The sequence below is a fragment of the Microcebus murinus genome, chromosome 14, assembly GCF_040939455.1.
Source record: "Microcebus murinus isolate Inina chromosome 14, M.murinus_Inina_mat1.0, whole genome shotgun sequence".
Classification (NCBI taxonomy): Eukaryota; Metazoa; Chordata; class Mammalia; order Primates; family Cheirogaleidae; genus Microcebus; species Microcebus murinus.
The window spans coordinates 24,682,793-24,707,125 of record NC_134117.1 but is presented as its reverse complement, the minus strand read 5'-3'; the positions used below and the strand labels follow the sequence as shown (position 1 = coordinate 24,707,125).

The 24,333-nt window shown below is 39.9% G+C and overlaps 1 protein-coding gene across 3 annotated transcripts in view; it reads right to left on the bottom strand.

Annotated features, from left to right (window-relative positions):
- Nucleotides 1–20,471, bottom strand: part of OGA (O-GlcNAcase) — a 29,837-nt gene extending 9,366 nt beyond the window's left edge. For 2 of the 3 annotated variants that reach the window (XM_020280663.2, XM_076009822.1), the window contains exons 1-11: nucleotides 19,839–20,470; nucleotides 15,928–15,979; nucleotides 15,393–15,490; nucleotides 12,551–12,681; nucleotides 10,717–10,888; nucleotides 9,155–9,253; nucleotides 8,399–8,683; nucleotides 6,482–6,640; nucleotides 4,205–4,818; nucleotides 3,648–3,822; nucleotides 34–119 (exon numbers count right to left, since the gene is read on the bottom strand). In XM_020280663.2, coding sequence (XP_020136252.1) covers nucleotides 34–119; nucleotides 3,648–3,822; nucleotides 4,205–4,818; nucleotides 6,482–6,640; nucleotides 8,399–8,683; nucleotides 9,155–9,253; nucleotides 10,717–10,888; nucleotides 12,551–12,681; nucleotides 15,393–15,490; nucleotides 15,928–15,979; nucleotides 19,839–20,037 — 2,070 coding nt within the window. In that variant the 5' untranslated portion in view covers nucleotides 20,038–20,470. Of the gene's footprint in view, nucleotides 1–33; nucleotides 120–3,647; nucleotides 3,823–4,204; nucleotides 4,819–6,481; nucleotides 6,641–8,398; nucleotides 8,684–9,154; nucleotides 9,254–10,716; nucleotides 10,889–12,550; nucleotides 12,682–15,392; nucleotides 15,491–15,927; nucleotides 15,980–19,838 lie in introns of all 3 variants that reach the window. The other variant, XR_012922832.1, reaches the window with a different exon arrangement.
- Nucleotides 20,472–24,333: the final 3,862 nt, after the last annotated feature.

Sequence of the window (24,333 nt, the reverse complement as noted above, 5' to 3'; positions counted from 1 at the left end):
AATGTCAATTCAGTTGTGAATTCATATTGATACCTGGAACTCTCCTGCTAGACCACCTCTAAAGGCCCAGGGTTCTTGGTCTCCAATTAAGAACTGTGCTGAAGAATGACTACGACACCCTGTTGAGATCAGATCCAAGCGGAGAACGTTACGAGAAAGGGGATTTCCTGAGGTCTCAAACGTCCAACAAACCAACAAACACTTTGTGGAAATAGCTCTCTAACAATAATAATCAGGGTTTTAGGGCAAGGCTGTGATAATAATTACTTCTAAAATTCATAATAGCATACTAATGTTCCTTCCTCTAGTTAATGAATAATCAGTTATCAGTTCTACTCTTTAATTATTGGAAGGAAAGTTAAGTCCCAAGTTTGTCTGAGTCAAGTTTATACATTCCCCTGGATACAGCTATACAAATCAAGCCAGCTGCTTGCCTTATCATGAAATTATAGTAACTATAAACTGAAATGAATGACAGATAATGAGACATTTTATTATCACAGCCCATGAAGGAATTAAACCTGTCTGAAGTCACATTTTACATTTCGAGGAAGGATATAGGAAAGGGAAAAAGGGGTAAAGGGATTAATCTTGTCAGAAAACTTAGGTCAGCAGAATAAATAAAAGAAATTGTTATTAAGTTGACAAAATGAAACACAATAACTTTTTTTTCTTTTTGGACAAAGATAATTCGAATTCAGACCAGGCTAGTTATAAATACCAGTCTGACAGATTCTGAGATCTAAGGAGAGCCAACTGATGCTCCTAATTTGTCCATACTTTTCTTAAAAGTATGACAGTATCTGGTTCCTCTGATCAACCATTATAATCTTTGTGATGCACTGAACACATGCACAGAATGGCAGGCTTTGAGGTCCAGAAGTCAGTAGTTAGGGTCACCACTTAACCAACTTCATAGGCAATAAAGCCAGCTAATAAGAGACAATTAAAGGCAAATGTTTAGAGGCCAAAATCATTTGCCTAGTCTTCTGACAAGATAAAGCAGCGCAATATAGTTCTTTTCCATTGGAAGACAGCATTCTACCTCCTGTTCAAGTTAACAGTCTCATCAGTATAAGATATAGTGTGCTAGTCAGACAGTCCCAAAGCAAACCAATTTTTTTGTTGACAATTCAGGCCCATTAAGAGATTATGTCTGGGTTTGTTATTTTTTAGGGGTAGGGGTAATTTTATAAAACATAAAATATAATATTTATAAAATAAATATGAAATAGGGTCAAAATTTAGACTGTGAAGACAAAGTGCCCCATTCCATAACTCAGTGTAATTTACACTGCAGGAAAAAACTATACCTCTTAAACTTTAAGATCAGCCAATTTCCCCTACCCCCTACTTTGAGACTACAACATAACTAGCACTTCCAACTATTATAATAAAAAGCTGCATGTACGAAGAGCTGTATAAATGAAAACATGGTTAATGCCTCAGTCGCTGCGCAAACGTGACTTCAGTTCATGCCTACTGCCCTTAAGTCTACCTGAGCTACCTCACAGATAGAACCTTTCAATTTAAACTAATTAATCATGACGCGCTGTGAACATCTGCCGCTGTCCATCCAATAGTAGTAGACACTTGTGCTGAGGATTCTCCCATCTGTACACAATGGGGAAGAAGATAATAGAAGTCGTTAGTAATCAAAAGTACTGCATAGCCACATTCTTTAAAGGACTGAATGCCAGCTGGACTGGAGAAAGGAGGAAAATGAAGGGTTCTAATCAGTCACCCCTGAATTTCTACAAAAACAAGAAAATACTCTCCCTGTCGTGAGCTTTTTTGTAAAGCTACGTGGATGCCAAGATAATTATTTAAAATTTCTAAGATGCTCTGACCTCAGGATTGTACAACAGCTATCTGTACAATTTGGGAAAGCTATCCACATAATTGCTTAGTAGAGAGATAAAGCCTAAGAAGAGAAAGAAACAATACTGTATATAATCAAGAATTTAATTTTTAATAATTCTTTTTTTGAGACAGAGTCTAGGCTAGAGTGCTGTGGCATCAGCCTAGCTCACAGCAACCTCAAACTCCTGGGCCCAAGCAATCCTTCTGCTTCAGCCTCCCGAGTAGCTGGGACTACAGGCATGCACCACCATGCCCGGCTAATTTATTCTCTATATATTTTAGTTGGCCAATTAATTTCTTTCTATTTTCAGTAGAGACGGGGTCTCACTCTTGCTCAGGTTGGTCTTGAACTCCTGAGCTCAAACGATCCGCCTGCCTCAGCCTCCTAGAGTGCTAGGATTACAGGCATGAGCCACCTCGCCCGGCCAAATTTTTAATTCTTGAATTAAAAGTTGAAGATCAAATATTTACAGTGATATACTTAAGTTCAATAATCCAGACTTCAGGTTCAAAATTCCTAAGGGTCTTGGAAATTTAAGATTTAAATCCCTATAAGGGATTAAATATAACTCCCTGGCCAGAAACCTGGAAGACAAATGGTGTCATCCAACAACCAAAATACAGATTTTTCCTGAGTCAAAGCGCAGATGTCTCCCACCTACAAGAGGTATCTTGGAGCCTTTTAACAGGAGGGTCAAATTCTCTCTTCTACCTAAGTACATACATATATATATATATATATATATATATATATCTCAACCAAAAAAAAATTCTGTTTTCAAAATTAACAATCAGATTCTGCTTTTAACAGCTAATTAGTTGCATCACAGGAAAACTATTATTTTTTAATATTTAAAAACCCAAAAGTATATAGGTTGAAAGTTAGAAATCTCCCTACTACTCGTTAATCTAAGCTCACAGTGTTTCAGACATCTATTTCACAACCAAGACCATGAAACCCGTATCACAGTATTTATGACAACTATGAAAAATATGACATGTCAGTCAGCCTTGCTGCCTGCTGTGTGCTATATGTAAGTCCATTACATATTCCTTATAGCTGGATTGAAAACCTGGAAATGAAATGAGGTCCCTGGAGAAACTTGGCCATGCTGGTGCTTTTTACCAAGCTTGAGAATTAAAAAAAAAAAAAAAAAATCATTTTCAAAGGAGACATACATCCATTTAATGAAACACAGAGTTTTTAGGGGACTGTAATTTCCACCCCCTGGTAAAACCAATTACTTGGTAGAAGGATAAAGAAAAAGCCTTCTGAAATAATACCAACTAGCACCAGAATAGCCTTCCACTAGAGCTCGCATGCGCACAGGGCTGGGAGGATGGCTTCCTCTTGCCAGGCCCCTTAGGTCATTTCAGCAACTGTTCTGTTAAACACAGCATTAATGTTATCAAGACACAGCAAGCAGCAGAAAGCTTACAGAGTCATATTTCATAGTGTCTCATCTGCAAATTGGATAAAAGTGGTATACAGGGTTCCATCCAGAAAGCATTCAGTCAGAGCAAGTTAAAGTCAGTAATTACTAACATATTTTCAAGATACTTATGCTGAATTAGCCCAAGGGAGAAAAATTAAAGTGCTTGATGTAATTTCTGAGACTTGCATTTCAAGTCCTCAACAATGCCTACTTTTGAAAGAAAGCAAACTAGGCAAAGAATTGAAAAAGATTTGGAAATTTGCCAATTCTCTAAAGGTTTTTCTCCCTGTGGAATAATTTTTTTTCAAGGGACAATATATGAGAAGAGATTATTCCTGGTGCACCTACCTAACCACTGTACAAAAGACTTCACCATAGACATTATACTCTTGATATCCCAAACATAGGAGTACATGTCATAAAGGATTGTCCTATTGGCACAATTGGAGAGCCGAGTGAACATTCCCATCACTAGTCCACACATCTCTTCAAACTTGGCTGCTCGTGACCGCCATTCTTCAATCTAGTGAGGATCAATAAAAAGACTCAAAAAATTGTAAGCTTAACAAAATAATCTAAGACATATAGTTAAAAATTAAACTGTTTGTGTTATCAGATAGTTGCAATTTATCCTAACCATTCAAGTATCATTTTCTGTCTTCCCAAACTGATAAATATTCCTAAAATAATCAACATTGACTTTCCATCATTCCAAACTAGAAGGTCAAACTATGGAACTCAAGGTACCATATATTCAACAGAGTCCACATCCACTTTAAAGAACATATTTTAAAATGTTGTCAACTTTCTGCCAGTTACCAGTATATTCATAAAAGGACATTCTCCATATTACTATCATGGGGAACCATCCGGACTACAGAAGCAGATAAATTAAGCATACTCACTTTTTCAGAGTCTTTTCCTTTGCAATTGACACTGACAACACTGCTATTTGCTCTAAGCCACTGGAATTCCCGTAACATCTGTGCTCCTTTGGGTCCATGCTCATAAGGAAGGTAGAAGAGATCAGCCAGTAACTGCAAATCCTCCAGAGTCACTGGTTCTACAGTGTACAACGGCTTTTCATTTGGACCTGGCACAAACTGCTCCTTATTCGTCTGTTCATCAGTCTGCATAGGGGCAATATCATTAATGCAATCTTCCTGCATAGACATCTCTGGGGATTTTGATTCAGCTATGCTCTCTTTATCAGTGTCCATTGGTTTTAATTCCTCTGCCATTTTAGCTTCCACGATTTCACTGAGTATTTGATTGTCATTCTTGTGATCTGTTTCTTCTTGTTTTTCCACTACCATGTCCATGGGCTCTTCATCGGGTTGTTTCTTTTCTTCTTCCTTGGTCAGAGCTGTAGGTTCACCACTCAAAGCTGCTCCCTGGCTCATAATGGGGTCTTGGTAAACTGTTGTTACTACCGTTGTGGCATTTAAAGAGGGTGCTGAAACTAAGGGAGTCCCATCAACTACACTTGCTTTAGCTCCACTGTGTGCAACTTGCCTACCTACAAAAATAAATAAATAAAATTGTCACAGAGATAATCAGAATTAGAAATAGAACAAAGTAGATTTACAGAAATGCTTCTGTTTATTACATCTGTAAACAGGAACCTCATTTTGAGATTCCAAATAATTTATGCCCTGAAAAAAATGAAATTTTTCTAAAATAACAGGAGGTGGGAAAGGAAGAGAGGAAGGGAAAAACAGGTAATAAACATCCCTAAACATGTTAACATCTATTATTATGTTCTCTACTGAAGATTTTTATTTAAAAACACTTAACATCGGCCGGGCGCCGTGGCTCACCCCTGTAATCCTAGCACTCTGGGAGGCCGAGGCGGGCGGATGGCTAGAGATCAGGAGTTCAAAACCAGCCTGAGCAAGAGAGCAAGACCCCTGTCTCTACTATAAATAGAAAGAAATTAATTGGCCAACTAATATATATAGAAAAAATTAGCCAAGCATGGTGGCGCATGCCTGTAGTCCCAGCTACTCAGGAAGCTGAGGCAGCAGAATTGCTTGGGCCCAGGAGTTTGAGGTTGCTATGAGCTAGGCTGATGCCACAACACTCTCTAGCCTGGGCAACAAAGTGAGACTCTGTCTCAAAACAAAACAAAACAAAAACCACTTAACATCTGGCATGTGACTCGCACCTGTAATCCTAACACTTTGGGAGGCCAAGGTGGGAGGATCTCTTGAGCCAAGGAGTTCAAGACCAGCCAGGGCAACACAGTGAGACCCTATCTCTATAAAAAATTAAAAATTAGCTGGGTGTAGTAGTGTACACTTATAGTCCTAGCTGCTCAGAAGGCTGAGGTGAGAGGACTGCTTGAGCCCAGGAGTTCAAGGCTACAGTGAGCTATGATTGTACCACTACACTATAGTCCAATCTGGCTGGACAGAGTGAGACCCCGTTTCATTAAAAAAATTGTTTTAAATAAATAAACTGGATGTGTACCATCTAGGGGATGGTCATGCTGGAGACTCAGACTTGTAGGGGGAGGAGGGGAAAGGGCATTTATTGAAACCTTAAAATCTGTACCCCCGTAATATGCCGAAATAAAAAAATAAATAAGCCGGGCGCAGTGGCTCACGCCTGTAATCCTAGCTCTCTGGGAGGCTGAGGCGGGCGGATTGCTCGAGGTCAGGAGTTCGAAACCAGCCTGAGCAAGAGCGAGACCCCGTCTCTACTATAAATAGAAAGAAATTAATTGGCCAACTAATATATATACAAAAAATTAGCCGGGCATGGTGGCGAATGCCTGTAGTCTCAGCTACTTGGGAGGCTGAGGCAGGAGGATTGCTTGAGCCAGGAGTTTGAGGTTGCTGTGAGCACTCACTCTAGCCTGGGCAACAAAGCAAGACTCTGTCTCAAATAAAAAAAATAAAATAAAATAAAATAAATAAATAAATAAAATAAATAAACTGAATAAATAAAATGAAAACAAATAATTATTTCCAAAAAGATATTTTAAAGACACGTTAGACTTCCATCAAGATAAAAATCTATTAAAGACCAAAAACTAAGATTTTTAAAACTTTATTCTCTAGATCCCTAGATTTCATTTAATTTCACTTTGTTTAGAGGGCATAAGATACAGCACATGGCAATGTTCTTTGTGACTCAACCATGTGATCCAACCCCCTTACAAAAAATAGCCAACTCACTGCTATACTGATGAGGTACACCAAACTCCTGCAACCATTCTGTTAAAGCTAGTTTTAGAGCCATCTGTGGACTATAAAGTACATCAGTTTCAATATCTTCATCACTGCCTTCATTTTCTAACTTTATCTGGATCGATACAGTACTGTCTTCACTGTCAGCTGCAAAAAAAGGAAAGCACAAAAATTGTTTGATTACAAAAAGCTCCTGACAAGTCATATGAATAAATGCAACTAGTTGTTACTGTACAACCAGAAGCAAAGAACTAGAACGAGAATAAACAAAAATGCAAATAACAAGCAAGACCCTTCACTGAACCTTTTCAACTAAAATAGTCATCTAAGTGCAATGTTAATATAAAATCCCAATTGAAATAAGAAATAACCAGAAAAAAAGAAAGAAATAACAAATAACTAATTTTACAATCATTGGAAAAGTCAAATCATACATGTCCAGGGTTCCAATTATCAGGAATGCAAGGTTAAAGGCACCATGCCTTACATAAAGAAAACAGCCCCTAGCCTTCAGGGGCTTATAATTTCATTACAAGAAAAGAAAATCAACAGATCACCCACATATGAGCACACATGGGGCAAGGAAGCTCTGAACCAGAATAGTGGTAGAGAAAACTGCCTATGGCCATACCACCCTGAACAGGCCCGATCTTGTCTGATCTCGGAAGCTAAGCAGGGTTGGGCATGGTTAGTACTTGGATGAAAGAAAATTAAGACTGAACTTCAGATTTGGTATTCAAAAACCTTATGTTCTTAGCTCTATGCACATGGTCCTGTCTAGCTAGTGTCTGCTAGTCTTTAATGAATTCCATGTTCTGCCTTAAAAGATGGAGGAGCTAAGTGCCATGTGTAGAGAAGGGATTAAAATTATATTCCTAATTTTTGTTTTTTATTGGGGAGAGGGTGATGACAATGAACCATAAAGGGAGACATTAACTCAACAAACAATTGGAAACAGAGGTACAGAACTGAGAAATAGACCAACTATATAACCATACACGAAGTGTCATAATGTGACACATTTCAGTAGCTCAAAATGGGCCAAAATTCAGGTAACTTCAAAATTCCAGTGTCCAATGTTTTCATCTCCAGCCCATGAACCTTTAATGCCCAGCAAATTCTACTTATACTTTGGCCCATTTTAAATATCTGTGAAATCATCTCTTAACACCACTCTTGCTTAGTAGAAATAATCTTTCTCTTCTGTGTTCACTTCACACAGCACTTTATAGATAACTGTTACACACTTATCATTGATACAATACAATTGCCTATAAGCCTTATCCAACACTAGAAATATCTTCCAAAAATAGGAACTACTTTATTCTTTGCATCCTCAGTACCCATGTACATGTTGTACAATAGGTTATTTAAATGTGAACAAGCATTCTCTTAAAACTCCATTAGAAATTTTTCATGAATAAAAATTAGTAAGCCAATGTCTAAAGAATATTTTCCATAAATGTAAGGTGAATCTAAATCGCACATGAAGTTTCAACCTGAAAAAGCTGACTACCAAAAAAAAAAAGAACATAAATCATATACGAAGTAACTCAGATAAAAATATGTAGTCATCTAAAATATCCCAATAAAACTGTCTGAAAAGAGAGAATCAGAATGATTCTAGAGATAATGTGAACACTAAACGGTCTATTTTGTCTGTTACTCAGATTTCAAAGACTTAATTACATTTTAAAAACAAAGAACTGAGGCCATGAGGTTAAGTGACTTGTCCGAGGACACTCAGCCTTTCTTCTATCATATACATACCTCATTAACAGAACTAAATAATACACCTTAATAAACACACTTAAACTGTGATAACAAAGGAATATACACTTGCCACTGGCTCTAGTTAACCCTAGCTCTCCTCCCAAGGTCAAGGATCAAGTATAGGCTACTTACTCATCACTACATCTTTTCTCACTCCATTCATGTTTGATTTGTACCAGGTGGCAAGGGTGTGGATAGCAACATAGTTGGCTTCAAATTCACAATTTGGATTAGTTAGGACTCCTTTTAACCGTGGGATGAGTTCTGTGGATCTTCCTTTGTACGGGCCCAGAAATAATCTCTTCTGATCATAATCATTAGCATGAATGTTATCCCAGATTACTGGAGCTCTCTTAATAATCTTAGAAACCTCTTCGATGGACTCTACTGGAATTTCTTTAGAAACAACTTTGGGACCTAGAAATAATGGCCACAGTGTGTTAAAACCTCATATCCACAATTAAAAATTTTTAAATGTTTTAAAAACTCACACATGGTTCTTTAAAATATACTGCACATACACAACTTTTTAATGTGTTTTCCTTATATGTACAATTTCTAACAATTTTTCTTTTTAAACACAGCAACATGTCTTTTTACTCAGTTTTATTTATTTTATAAAACAGAATAGTCTCCTAGCGCTGGGATCAATACTCTTTAGCCCAGTTTCCTATAGTTCTTTATTATTTATTCAGTAACTGCAAAATCCTCAAAGATGTTTTTTATATAGTAAGGGAAGAATACATACTATGTAAAAGAAAGTATATTTTATAACAAGTTTTCTGGTTAAGAGTCAGTTTTATAATGTATTCAATTCACAAGAACAACCAATTTCTCTAAGTCCTAGTTAGTAATTCAAGTTTTACTATATAAATCTTAAAGACTTACCTGTCCAAAGCACCTCAATTCCAGGTAGAAGCTTTTCGCCCACAGTCCTTAAATAAGGAGACTGAGACACATTTGGATAACAGAAAGTGCCACAATATTCTAAACATAAAGGGAAAAATTAAGTAAGAGTCAGGAGTGAAATGCTCATGAGTATTTGAATGGGAAAAAAATGTCAACCAATTCTATCATCCAAATGATAAAAGGCCTCCTAAAAGTAAGTAAACTCAAGTGGGTAGTTCATTTAACAACCAATCCACAAAATCTGATATTCTTTCTGCAACAGCAGTACATAACAATCTTTATGATTCTACAGTTATTAAAAGTTTACTAAAGGCCGGGCGTGGTGGCTCACGCCTGTAATCCTAGCTCTCTGGGAGGCCGAGCCGGGCGGATGGCTTGAGGTCAGGAGTTCGAAACCAGCCTGAGCAAGAGCGAGACCCCGTCTCTACTATAAATAGAAAGAAATTAATTGGCCAACTGATATATATATAAAAAAAAAAAAATTAGCCGGGCATGGTGGCGCATGCCTGTAGTCCCAGCTACTCGGGAGGCTGAGGCAGAAGGATCGCTCGAGCCCAGGAGTTTGAGGTTGCTGTGAGCGAGGCTGACGCCACGGCACTCACTCTAGCCTGGACAACAAAGCGAGACTCTGTCTCAAAAAAAAAAAAAAAAAAGTTTACTAAAGAAACAATTAGAATTTTAGCATTTTCTGCATAATTGTGAACTGCCTACATATCTCAGTTATAATCAGAGGCCAAATACAATGAATCAAAATATAATAGAACTGATTCAAGATCATGCCAATGGCTATTAGTACTCAACTGAAACTTACGGTGAATTAATTCCCAGTATAATCTTATTAAACATTATTTGAATACTCATATAGTATCAGACTACTAAAATAAGGTTCTTGGCTCCCAATATTCTAATACAGGCATATGCACAAAGTTAAATAATTCAGTCTAAAATTTTTTAGAACTAATTTATTTGTCTTTTCCTGAATAAGAAATCAAGTCTGGGGAAAATTTCTTATAAGTTAAATTTTGAGAAGCAACTAAAAGAGAATAGAACATTTTCAATGGAAAGAACCAGAAAGGGAAAAAGGCAAGGGGAAAAAATTATTAAGCTTCTTATGCTGACTACTGAAAATAAAAGTCCAGATGGTAGTGGGAGGAATGAAAACAGGGATAGATATGCATGGACAGAAAAAGGGGAAAAGTAGGAGGAAATGAGAAGTGACTAAGTTAAAAGCAATGTAAATTGTTTTTTTCCAGTTTTCATTTCAATACTATTCCTCCTTTAATCCTCACAATGTAATGTTCACATACTTCCAGTACTAAAAAATAAAATCTTTTGCCGAGTCAGTTGTCACTTATTAATTCCTAAAATGTTTCCACTTTAAGATCTTGAGAAATGTCTTCTAGAAAAAGGAGTCCTACTTTTATACACCATGGTGGGGGTGGGGGTAGGATGTCCCAATAGGGCTCATACATGGTCCTTTGGAAGTTAAGTGATACACTTCAAGAAGACTAGTTAAATATAAAACTATATATATACAATACCTGTGGGACAGAAGAGGAAAGTTTCTGGCTCTCCTAGGTATTGATAAATTTCATTTGTGATGGAGATCTGAGCATGAGCAAAAGAACTGAATACCTCTTTGTCTGCTGCACACATATTATGGTCAATATCATCAAAAAGTAAAGCAAATGCCCTGCACCCAAACTGAGAAACCTAGAAAAAGAAAAAAAATCAAGATGTTTATCAGCTTACCTTAGAGGAAAAAATAAAAGATTCTAAATATTAATGTATATACTTAACAGTTACACTTAAAGTCAAATATTTTCCTTAGCACAATGTTCAAAGCCAGACCTATTGTTTTTACACTTTCTTTTTTTTTTTTTGTTCTTGAGTCAGAGTCTCACTTTGTTGCCCAGGCTAGCATGAGTGCCATGGCGTCAGCCTAGCTCACAGCAACCTCAAACTCCTTGGGCTCAAGCAATCCTGCCTCAAGCCTCCCAAGTAGCTGAGACTACAGGCATGTGCCACCATGCCCGGCTAATCTTTTCTATATATATTAGTTGGCCAATTAATTTCTTTCTATTTATAGTGGAGACGGGGTCTCGCTCTTGCTCAGGCTGGTTTCGAACTCCTGAGCTCAAACAATCCGCCCACCTCGGCCTCCCAGAGTGCTAGGATTACAGGTGTGAGCCACCGCACCTGGCCAACCAATTAAAAATATATAGCCGGGCGCGGTGGCTCACACCTGTAATCCTAGCTCTCTGGGAGGCTGAGGCGGGCGGATTGCTCGAGGTCAGGAGTTCGAAACCAGCCTGAGCAAGAGCAAGACCCCGTCTCCACTATAAATAGAAAGAAATAAATTGGCCAACTAATATATACAAAAAATTAGCCGGGCATGGTGGCGAATGCCTGTAGTCCCAGCTACTTGGGAGGCTGAGGCAGGAGGATTGCTTGAGCCAGGAGTTTGAGGTTGCTGTGAGCTAGGCTGACGCCACGGCACTCACTCTAGCCTGGGCAACAAGCGAGACTCTGTCTCAAAAAAAAAAAAAAAAAAAAAATATATATATATATATATAGAAAAAATTAACCAGGCATGGTGGTGCATGCCTGTAGTCCCAGCTACTTCGGAGGCTGAGGCAGGATTGCTTGAGCCCAGGAGTCTGAGGTTGCTGTGAGCTAGGCTGACGCCACGGCACTCTAGCCTGGAAAACAGGGTGAGACTGCCTCAAAAAAAAAAAAAAAAAAAGGAAACTAGCCATTTCCAGACGAAAGTACATCTCTTGTCCATATTATACCTGATAGAATCGCAGTCTATCAAGTAAAACCCTGTTTCTATAACCTCAGTCACAAATTCAGTCAAGCACCCAATGATATGTATAGTTTCTCAATATGTGGTTCTGGATCACCTATTTCAGAAACACCTGGATTCCTGGTCCCTGCCCCATGTCAGCATAGGAACATGGGAATGAAGCCTAGCAGTCAACGTTCTTTTAAGCACCACTTCTAAGCATTCTTTTAGGCAGTTCTTATGCAAACTAAAATTTGAGAAGCAACTGTACCTCCAGTAAAGTTCCTTTGACTTACTTTGGAAAATATATTCCTCTATCAGAAGCATCAAAAGTAAAAAATTCCTACAGATACAAAGAAGTATAAATTTAATTTCCTTTTAACATCATAGAAGTAACTCAGAGCCGGGTACGGTGGCATGTGCCTGTAAACCCAGCTACTGTGGTGGATTCACTTGAGCCCAGGAGTTTGAGACCAGCCTGGGAAACATAGTGAGACCCCATTTCAAAAAGAAAAAATAAAAGCAACTCAGAAAACCTTTAGTTTCAAGTACTGAGTCAGAAAAATGGTAAGAAAGTAAGAAATTACCTGGTCCAGTTTGCGTTTCAATGTAGATACTTCCTTGGGGTTAGAAAAGGTGATATCCAATCCAGGTGAGATAGCATAGATGAACTCTATCTCATATTCTCGTGCAGCAGAGATGAGAGTCATAAGTTGCTCTAAGGAACAGAGTCCATATTTTCAGAAAGCAGCATACAAAACTAAAAGAACCTTCACTTTTTAACTGAAGAAGTCATTTCTTCCAACTTACAGGAAAAGAAAAGTTCCTTAAATTTTACTAAATTGTCATGTCCAAAGTAACAATAGGCCATACAAAATGAAACAAGCCTGAAGTGATTTAATGTCACAGTAAAAGAACAATAGTTTTTACACCTTTGATTTATTTGAACCAACAGAAAATAAGAGGCCCTTCTTTTTCACTTCCAAATAGTTTCTTAACCTTCTGGGAAAATAAGCTAAAATCAATAAAGAGTTCTCCTTCCCATATAATCTAGCAGTTAGAAAAAAAGAAAAAAATTAAAAATAAAGCATTCTGCTCCTTTCATTGCCATCTCTCAAAAACACTCAATTGTGTCAATTCTCTTACTGAACTGAAGCCATTTCTAGTTCCTCTACCATTTGAAAGGTATAAATGCTGCTGCTTTTTTCCTTGAATAACTGAAATTCTTAACTAAATAAATCTACACATAACTACTTTATACTCTGAAAGAAAGAAAATGCCTTCTTAAGAATCCCAACACCTTATCTTTTCAATCTACAGGAAAAACATTCATTACAGATTTTAACCTTTTTTTTTTTTTTTTTTTTTTTTTTTTGAGACAGAGTCTCGCTTTGTTGCCCAGGCTAGAGTGAGTGCCGTGGCGTCAGCCTAGCTCACAGCAACCTCAAACTCCTGGGCTCCAGCGATCCTTCTGCCTCAGCCTCCCGAGTAGCTGGGACTACAGGCATGTGCCACCATGCCCGGCTAATTTTTTTATATATATATATATATATATATATATATATATATATATATATATATATATATATATATCAGTTGGCCAATTAATTTCTTTCTATTTATAGTAGAGACGGGGTCTCGCTCTAGCTCAGGCTGGTTTTGAACTCCTGACCTTGAGCAATCCGCCCGCCTCGGCCTCCCAGAGAGCTAGGATTACAGGCGTGAGCCACCGCGCCCGGCCAGATTTTAAGCTTTTAAAATATGACAATTTTCCTAAAGTAAATTTAAATACTCTAACATATACCACAGGACATTATCTTTGAATAACTTTCAGTGGTATTTCAAGATAGTCATTTGATTTGATTTTATTAATCACATTAAATTTCATTACCAGCACCACCAAAATATAATTAAGTTGAAAGCACACTTAAATTACATAGAATAGTAAACAACAACATTATATGGAGATGGGGTAAGTGTTAATTGCCTCTTCATAACTGAAGAAAACTTTATGCCTTCAGTACCTTGGCTGGGCTGGTAACCAAGTATCTTGTTGTCTACATGTATACACTATTTAATTCTAAGGATAAAAATGTTTCTCAATTTACTCAAGTCCCCAAAGAAAAACATTACTTGTCTAATTTACAAGGAGTCTCTGTGATATACTACTAACCCTTTGCACTCGCTTTTTTCTCGATTCCTTTATTCTACTCGGGATTTAACTTTTTAAATACCCCAGATTTTACAAAGCGCGACAGTAGAATAAAAAACTGGAATTTCTTTTCATACAAACTTATTTGGATTTTTTTATATTTCAAATTATTGATACATTCAAAGAGTAATTTTAATCTCTATAATTTTTGCTAACCGTGTCAAGTCACACTCAACATCCGAGTGCAAAGGGCTAACTTACTTATCAATTTTATGTAACCGACTCAACCTAAGAATATGTGTTGCAAGGATAGTCTGTTATGGCTTTCTATGTCACCCAATGAGGTTAAGATCTTCATTTTAAATAAGGATCAGTAACAGTAAACAAGGCCATGTCATACTAAAGGCTGAAGCAAAAGGGGCAATCAGTAATACTGATCCTGTCTTCACTTAAAATTTTGTTATTTTGTCCAACATGGATTTTTTTGCATTAATTTTAGTTTCTTTTAAACTGCATTAAATATTATTTATCTTGATTATTGACTTTTTTGGAGTCCCTTAAAAAAATTTTTTTTGAGACAGAGTCTCACTTTGTTGCCCAGGCTAGAGTGAGTGCCATGGCGTCAGCCTAGCTCACAGCAACCTCAAACTCCTGAGCTCAAGCGATCCTCCTGCCTCAGCCTCCCAAGTAGCTGGGAATACAGGCATGCGCCACCATGCCTGGATAATTTTTTCTATATATATTAGTTGGCCAGTTAATTTCTTTTTTTATTTATAGTAGAAACGGGGTCTCGCTCTTGCTCAGGCTGGTTTTGAACTCCTGACCTTGAGCAATCCGCCCGCCTCAGCCTCCCAGAGTGCTAGGATAACAGGCATGAGCCACTACACCTGGCCTGGAGTCCCTTAAAATTTCCACTCAAGGTGGGTAGGTGCCTCACTTGCCTTGCCCTAGGCCTAGGCCCACTTCAGCACCTCTTCTCTGTCCAGTGGCCTATTGTTTAGACCACTGGCAGAAGCAAGCAGTAGAATCTATGATCACAGAACAGGTTAAGTGAGACTGGCACACCCATGAAACACACTTATGGTCATGATCTTGTTAGTGCTACTCTATCAATCTCTGCTAACTCACAGAGACTGCACAGTTACCAGATAGAAGGAAAGGAAAATACTTACAAAGTAAAAATGAAATAGTTAATAAAATTCTTGTACCACTACATTTAAAATATAGCTGTTTTCTTCACATATTCTGAATTTATGGATTAAAGAGAAAAAGATTACCAGCTTCTTCCACTGAATACATCTCTCGCCAAAACATCCTATGTTTGTAGTCATCTTTTGGAGCATACAGGAATGTATTTAATTCCCATTTCTGGAGCCTTAAGGAGAAAGAAAATTAAACATGTATAACAGACAACATTTATAGGCTGTACATCCATTTTTTTCCTCTTCTGAGAGCATATACACATCATACAAACCTAGTAATATTTTGGCATAGTACTTTTTAACCTTTTTGTAATTTTTAAAAATTAAACATTACAATATATGTCAACAAATTAAACAATCTTAAGTAAAAACATGACAGCTCTGGGTGAGGCAGGCAAAGCCCAAAACCTATTCAGCTTCCCCAGGAAAAGTTTGAAAACCACTGGCCTAAGTGAATTAAGTAGTAAAGGACCAAGGTAAAGTAACTTCTGCAACTGAGAAATCAACAAACTGTACCCAGACTATTCAGTCTGTTAGTATTTATTTCTCCAAACAAAGGGAAATGTTAAGGGTTCAGGATTCTCCTCTCTTTCATATAACAAAAATTTACCTTCTAAAGAGTTCTTTTCTTTGTTCCAAACTCCAAGGTCTTCCATAAAATCCTAGATTCAAAGTAAGAATGAAATTATTTTCAGTTTTAAAATGTGGTAAGCTTTATTGAGAAAAACAGGTTACAAAACACACAATACAATCCCATTTTGTAAAAAATGTGTACAATACACCAAAATCTGAAGGACATTTAGTAAAACATTAAGGTTTCTTTTTTTTTTGAGACAGAGTTTCACTCTGTTGCCTGGGCTAGAGTGCTATGGCATCAGCCTAGTTCATAGCAACCTCAAAGTCCTGGGCTCAAGCAATCTTTCTGCCTCAGCCTCCCAAGTAGCTGGGACTACAGGCATGTGCCACCATGTCCGGCTAATTTTTTCTACATATATTTAGTTGGCCAATTAATTTCTTTCTATTTTTAGTAGAGACGGGTTCTCACTCTTGCTGGTTTCGAACTCCTGACATTGAATGATCCTCCGGATTACAGGCATGAGCCACCATGCCCGGCCACATTAAGGTTTCTTTATCCCTGAGTGATGAACTTCATTCCCATTTTGCTCAGGTAAATTTTATTTTTCTACCATGATAATTGTTATTTATATGATAGTTGTTTAAAAACAATTAAACCTATCATCTTTTTTCACTATCAATACAGTGGCTCATGCCTGTAAGCCCACCACTTTGGGAGGCTAAGTGGAGGTACTGCTTGAGCCCAGAAGTTGGAGACCAGCCTGAGCAACATAGCGAGACCTCATCTCTACAAAAAAATTAAAAAAAAAAAAAAAGCATTTGCACAAAGTGGCCCAAGCCCATAGTCCTAGCCACTGTGAGTCTAAGGCAGGAGGATCATTTGAGTCCAGGAGTTTGAGGTTGCTGTGAGCCATGATAATGCCACTGTACTCTAGAGGCCAGGCAACAGAATGAGAGCATCTCAATCTTACAATGGGGAATGGGAAGCAAAGTAAGCCAAGCTGCTAATTACTACCTAGGAGGAGGTAAAACTGCTTTTAGAGGGGTAAAGAGAGATAAAATGGCCCAAACAGCAAACTCTCAAGCAATCTTAATTACAGAGCAAAGCTTTGAACAAATTAAAATTCAAGAATGTGACTGACTTGCCCCAAAACGCCCCACAAGGGGGCAAAGCACTAGTTATGCACACTGCAGAAAACAAACTTGCAGACTGATGACCTAAATTGTCAAATAAGCACCAAACTGGTATTTGGAGCTCCCTAGTGTGCTAATCACAGCTTGAACCACACACACCTTACATCTTGCCTAACCTTTACTTTCCACCTGTCTTAGTCTAATCATGTCCAAAAATTAAGGACAGACAACCTCTCAGGAGCACCACGAAGATAGTTAATAAAAGCATTCTGAGGTGCAGTAGCTCACGCCTGTAATCCTTGCACTCTGGGAGGCAGAGGCAGAGGCAGGAGGATCGCTCAAGGTCAGGAGTTGGAAATCAGCCTGAGCAAGAGTGAGACCGGTCTTTACTAAAAATAGAAAGAAATTAATTGGCTAACTAAAAATATATAGAAAAAATTAGCCAGGCATGATGGTGCATGCCTATAGTCCTAGCTACTAGGGAAGCTGAGGCAGAAGGCTTGATTGGGCCCAGGACTTTGAGGTTGCTGTGAGCTAGGCTGATGCCACAGCACTCTAGCTAGGGCAACAGAGTGAGACTCTGTCTGGGGGTGCAGGGGAGAAGCATTCTGAACACAAAATGCTCTACACAAACACACATCGTCTATGTAAGAGATTAATCTAGATTGGAAATTTCAGCTCCAACCTCTAGGCAAAACTATTCCCCTGCACCACAAGAGGACAATGACAGACCAAAGAAAAATTCATTGCATACCAATGTATGCAACCGAAGCACTTTCAATCTTGACAATCCAATGTTACCCTCTCACAGGGGATAAAAAAATTCTTAATTTGGTAAAATTTACATAAGTCTTTAGCTTTCCAACAGCACTTTATCACTTTAGCATTATCATTTTTCACTTACAGGAGTAGGTATTAAACATCCCTTTAGAATTGTTTCAGTATAAAAAAGAAAGATTTTTCAGATGTCTAACTTAAGCATCTTTATCTTTAGAAACCCCACGTTGGCTCTTTTGAGACTCAGGTTCATGGTTTTGGTTGATTGGCACCACAAAAAGGAAGCAATGCTATTAACGCATGTATTAAAACCAACAAAGGTTTGTGAGAAAAAGAAAAAAATAAGAAATCCTGGCAATAACTACAGTATTCCTATACTCATTCATTTTAGAACTGGTGCCAACCAATTAGTTCAAAAAAAAAAAAATCGGTGCTGGCTCAGCTGCTCACCAAGAAAGTATATACATGGTAATGGGAGGGAGGAGGGACCATAGAAATTAGAATTGAGGACAACTTTATTCTCTAACATACGAAGAGTCTCCTTTTAATACTATTCAAAACAAACCAATTTAAGCCACAATAAGCTTTCTCCTTTAATGACTAAAGTTGTATTGGACTAGCAACTTTCTTTAGACTCACTCCAGTCTAGCTGTGAAATTTCTACAGCCCCCAGCATTCCTCAACCCTCTACCCAGTGATCTTTGATAACAAAATACAGATTCTTTTTCTAAAATATCCCTGCACTCAAACAAGCCCAGTGGATACACTAACATATAAGTCACAAAAAGCAATCATGTTTTCATAAATATTTCATACAGTAAATAGTTTTCCATTGTCTTCCCCTAAATTCTGCAGGACAGTTAACTTGGCTGAATTCTTCAACTTACTGTAACTGCATAGTCTGTTTTCCCGTACAATTAAACATTATCTAAAATAAAATACCATGACCATCACCTATCTTTTAAAAAGAATATATATAATGACAACAACAGAAAAGTTAATGCTGTTAACCAAGAGGGCAACCCTTCTTTACTTTTTCCATACCTTTTTTTGTTTTTTATAAAGACTAATTTTATACTCCTGTCTACATCATTAAGTACAGAAGGAGAGAACTAATAAGACATCTAGGAAACCCTGGGTCAGCCTAAATACTTCAGACGGTTCAAAGTATATGCTGTAGTTGAGGAAAAGAGCAATAATGTAACTGATTCGTGCTTCAAGAAAATGCGGGGTGGAATATCTGCTATTCCTATCCAGAAAGTGTGATACAATCTTTTGGTAATTTTCCCTCACTACCAAAAAAGCCCATCATTCCTTCAAATGTAAATGGGAAAGGAGACGGCAAGAAAGGCATTTTAAAACCTCTCCTGCAGTCACTAAATTAAAATTACATATCTCTGATAATTTGAGAATCTGTGACTAAAGTAAAAGCTTCATCCCTCGAGACCAAAGTACAGTAGTTGGAAAACAGGGCAATTTTCTAGGTTGCAAATGAATCTTTAAGGGGGAGCAGAGAGGCTGGCCAGCAAAAAAAAAAATCTAAGCAGAAAGGAACGTAATGGCTGTGTGTGCTTCTCTTCACTCCAGGAGTATACAAACAGCAGCGTCTGTGTGGGCTGATTTTTCCCAAAGGGTGGGAACAGAAGCAATAAACACATTTTTTTTTCATTCGAACGCACGCATCCCTAGGAAATAAGATCTCAAGGTACAAAGAAGTTTAACTCAGAGCCTAATATAACACTAGACTCCTTACCACCGCCTCCTCAGGAGTCAGTCTGGCTCCAAGCCCAAGACGGGTGCGGTCAGGCCAGCTAGCAGCCAGAGAATTCGACGCAGTTTAAGGACGTGAGGAGAAACTCGCCCACCGTCTCGTCTCTTCCCTCGTTTTAGCAGGGGGAACTTCAGACCAAAGACTTAACAGCCTTTTAGAACCCCCTGAAAGCACCGCCACCCTCACCCCCAGAAAAGAATGTGTTAGTACTGGGGCGGGCGGGAAGGAGGCCGCTCCAGTCCAGCCCGCGCCAGAGCGCTCACCTTCCACCACGCCACATAGGAATCTCCGAGCCCCTCCTGCCGCCCCGGCCACTGCCGCTCCCCCGGCCCCGGTTGGGTTGTCTTCTCCAGGGGCCGGAGCTGCCGGTGGCTCCAACGATGCCCCCGCGGAAGCAGCAGGGTTGGAGCTGAGCTCGCTCTCCCGCTCCTCCAGCGCCGCTTGGCTCTCCTTCTGCACCATTCTCCTGCCCCCGGCCACCGCCACCTCTGCGGGTCCTCCTCGGCCTCCGTCCGTTGGGCCGCAGGCCCGCAGCCCTGGAAAGGGCCTCAGCTCCAAGCGCGCGCCCCCTTGCTCCTTCCCCTCCCTCTTTGCCCTTCCCCCTCCCTCTCCGCAGGGACCCGAATGCCCGGATGAGAAGGGCGGCGGCACCGGCGCGAGCCCTTTGTCAGGCGCTGCCTCAGCCTAAGCTGGGAAGCCCAAGAGGAAATTGAGGCTGTGAGCGCTCGTTCTTTGCGAGCAGATGGCCGAGGCTCCTGTTCTCGTCCTCAGTTAGCCTCTGTTGCCCTCCCACTAATCTTGGCTATTCCGCAGCTTCCCCTCGAAGCTCCTGTCTCTCCTCTGCCGCTGCCTCTACCGCCCGCTTCCTGTTTATCCGCACTGCGCCTGCGCTGCAGACCGGCTCAGACCGGTCCCCTCCGCCCGGCTCCCCCGCCTTCTTTGGGGCTAGCCTACTAAGCTTCATTCGGTAGGGGGAAACAGAACAGAGGAGCCAGGAAAGCAGGAAGGTAATGAAGGCAGTGGAATATACCATTTATGCTTGCACCCTGGGACGGACCATTACCCCTGAAGAAGGGGAGTATGGGAGGAGGCTGCAGCTGGTTGGGGCAATCGGGAGAAGGGGGGGAGGGTAAAAAGGAGCGGTGTTTACTCTCTCAGTGCGCAGGCGCGGAAACGAAGTCTTTGGTTCTTAAAGAGATAGGAAAGAACTGACCTACTTTCTGTGGAGATTGTTGTAATAGGTTGGCTCATTACATCTGCCTGAGCCAGGTTGAGTTCTGTGAAGACATCATTCCAAGGAGCTCAGCTCGACCCTCTGCCTTGAATTATTTTCCCTAACTCTATTTAAACATGAAATCATTCGTTCATTCCTTCATTCCGTAGCCACCTATTGAGCTTGCCTTGTGCTGGGGTCCAGGGCCACTGTGAGCTCACGATACAGTACGGTGGTGGAGACAAGCAAGCACGCACACACAATTCCCACAAGGTGTACCCAGGTGTTTTCGGAGCTCAGAAGAGGTAATGACTAACTCTTCCTCTGGGGAGAGGCTGTGGCCATGGCTTCACTTTTCAACTGGATCATAAAGGATAAGTAGAAGTTAGCCTGACTAAGTGGTGAGGGAAGACAGAACTCCGGGCAAGTGGAACAACAGAGTACAAAGGTAGAAAGGGGTGAAAAGCCTGGCTTGTTTGGGAATGGAGAGCAGTGGAAGGGACCTGAGATCTCTTGGGTCTCCGCATAAACATCATTTTCTTGGGAAGCCTTCCCTGAGCCCTTGATGGGTTTGGGTCCCCTTGCTATATATATGTTCTCAGAGCTCCCTGTAGTCCTATAAGAATCACTTTACAGGTATGTTGGTTGAGAAATCTTGTCTCAATTTGTGAGGTATAATGTGAAATTAGGATCTCAGTCTCATTCTGATTATTTATTTATTTTTTTTTTTTTGAGACAGAGTCTCGCTTTGTTGCCCAGGCTACAGTGAGTGCCGTGGCATCAGCCTAGCTCACAGCAACCTCAAACTCCTGGGCTCAAGCAATCCTCTTGCCTCAGCCTCCCGAGTAGCTGGGACTACAGGCATGCGCCACCATGCCCGGCTAATTTTTTCTATATATATTAGTTGGCCAATTAATTTTTCTATTTATAGTAGAGACGGGGTCTCGCTCTTGCTCAGGTTGGTTTCGAACTCCTGAACTCAAACGATCCGCCCGGCTCGGCCTCCCAGAGAGCTAGGATTACAGGCGTGAGCCACCGCGCCCGGCCTCATTCTGATTATTAAGACTCAGTACTGTCCATCTTACCCTTCAATGTGATATGTGATTCCTCTAACCACAGCCCAACTTGTAGCTCCCAGGACTCTTACAGTCCATCTTCTTTTTAGACCTGGATTGTTGAGGTAGGGGTTAGGAGCAAGCATTTTCTTAGGGGACCTCCTGTGCTGACAGTTGGGGGCCATAAGCAACTTCACTGGATATTATGGTCCGTGGGGATTTGGGGGCTGTCATTTTGGCTGATCTCAGCCCTTAGTCTCATATTTTCCTCTTTCCTCATGGCAGCTGCCAGGAAGTCAACAGCCACAACTTCATCTACTCTCCACTGTCCAGACTCTGGGGCCTGGAATCCAGGCAAGATCAACCTTCCATATCTGCATTTCTCAAACTTGAGAAATGTGTGGTTCTTGCCACGTATTGGCTACACACTTTCCCTCCATGCCTCTCCCCTATACACCTCTCCCCTCCACCCCCCTCAGCACCTACAATGTGAACCACTGCTTAGTAGGCCTATGATAAATATTTGTGGAATTAATGAGCTTCATTCCCTCACATATTTTACATTCTGTTTGGAGAAACAGACAATAATAAATGCAGTATGTACACAGGAACTCACAGTTTATGATAAGTGCTATGAAGGGAGGAAACCTAGGGATGTGATAAATAGTAACTGCAACAAACAGGGACTACTTGAAATGGACAAATAGGAAGCAGTATTCTAGGTGAGCAATGATAGTAGCTTGGCCTAGGGAACAGCATCAGAGACAGAGAGAGGTGGTGTACCTTTGGTGATTGGATTGGTGATTGATTAAATGGAGTTGGGGGACAATTAGGGAGAGGAAGAAATAAAGACTCTTAAATTTTGACCCGAGTAACTAGGTATCATTTACTGAGTTGGGGAAGACTTGGAAGGCATGAACCTAAGTTCCATTATGAAGATGTTAAGTTGGACCATTACAGGTCTACGTGAAAGTACCAAATAGATAATTGGATATGTAGGTGTTGGCTATCAGGAGAGTTCTGGGGATATAAACTTAGGAGCCTCTGCAAATTCTGTGTTTAAAGCCACTGGATTAGAAAAGCTGTGAGACCAAGACTTAGAATTCAAGTTGACAAGGGAGGGCTGAGAAGGGGTGGCCAGAAAGGTAGGAGGAAAACCAGGAGAGTAGGAAATACTGGAAGGCAAGAAAGGAGAGTATTTTGGGATGGAGCAGCTGACAACATTCAGAACCCAACCAATGGCTGAGACAAATGATCTGAATGTCAACCTGCTGGTTTTTTCTGGATCCCATCTGTGGAATTCACTAGCAATTCCTTGCTTCAAACTTCAATATCCCCTAAACTTGGATTTATTCTTAAAAATGGAGACTGTCTCCATACCCGACCCAGTTATGTACATACACTCACTGTGCTCATTCATACAATAATAAAAATATCTATTGAATATCTATTATGTACCAAACCTTGGGGATAAGATGGTGAGGGAAAAAAAAACCTAGTCCAAGCACTCAAGGAGCCCTCAGGAATTTGGTGTATTGGAGAAAACAAGCAAATAATTACTCAAAGAAATATATGGTTACAAACTGAGAAATGCCATGAAGGAAAAGCAGAAGATACCAAGAGAACCTGTCACAGTGTCACCTTCTTATTTTATCCATGACATGCATAGCATCCATCCTTCACACACAAATCATTACTGTGACCCAAGGCACCCCTTGACAGAGACTTGGGGCACTGGGTCTAGTCTCCATCCTGTTACAAACTCACTGGGTGATCTTGACCAAGTTCTCCCTTCTCTGAGCCTGTTTATTCTTCTGTAAAATGGAAGGCTGAAGGGTAAACTAGACCATGGATACTTAACTTAGGACCCATAAATGGATTTCAGAGATACAAAAGTACATGGGGGAATATTGCATTTTTTTCCTTCTGGAGAAGTGGGCTCACAGCTTTCATCAGATCTTTAATCTGGTGACCCAAAGAAACCCAAGGACCCAAGGAGAAGATAGTTCTGTGATATTAGCAGGGAACACAAATGACAATGTACTCTGAAAGTGAGTTTTTGCTTCTTGGATTCATACTCTTCTCCTGATATTGTCAATGTGTACAGGTGAAGGAGGAAAAAGCCTGATCCTCCTTCCATGGATGGTAAAGCTTAGTCACCACATAATGGTACCTCAGAAAAAGGATGGGAGGAACCTACCATTGATGGCCCATCTTCAGGAACAGAACAACAAAGAGTGGGAACACACAGAAGTCTCTATCACCTTTTGTGCCACCTGCCCCATAGTAACTTGCCCTGGGTCCACTGCATCTGATTCCCCCATCATTGCTGGCTGGACACACAGACACAAATGTATATCTATACAGAAGGCAAGGTTGGGATGTTTACAAATTCCCCTCAAAAGAAAACACTTTGAGATTAATTAAGAAGTCTGGAAATTAGAAATTCTTGATTCATCTTGTTAGAATATCTGCCAAAAGACAGCTTTC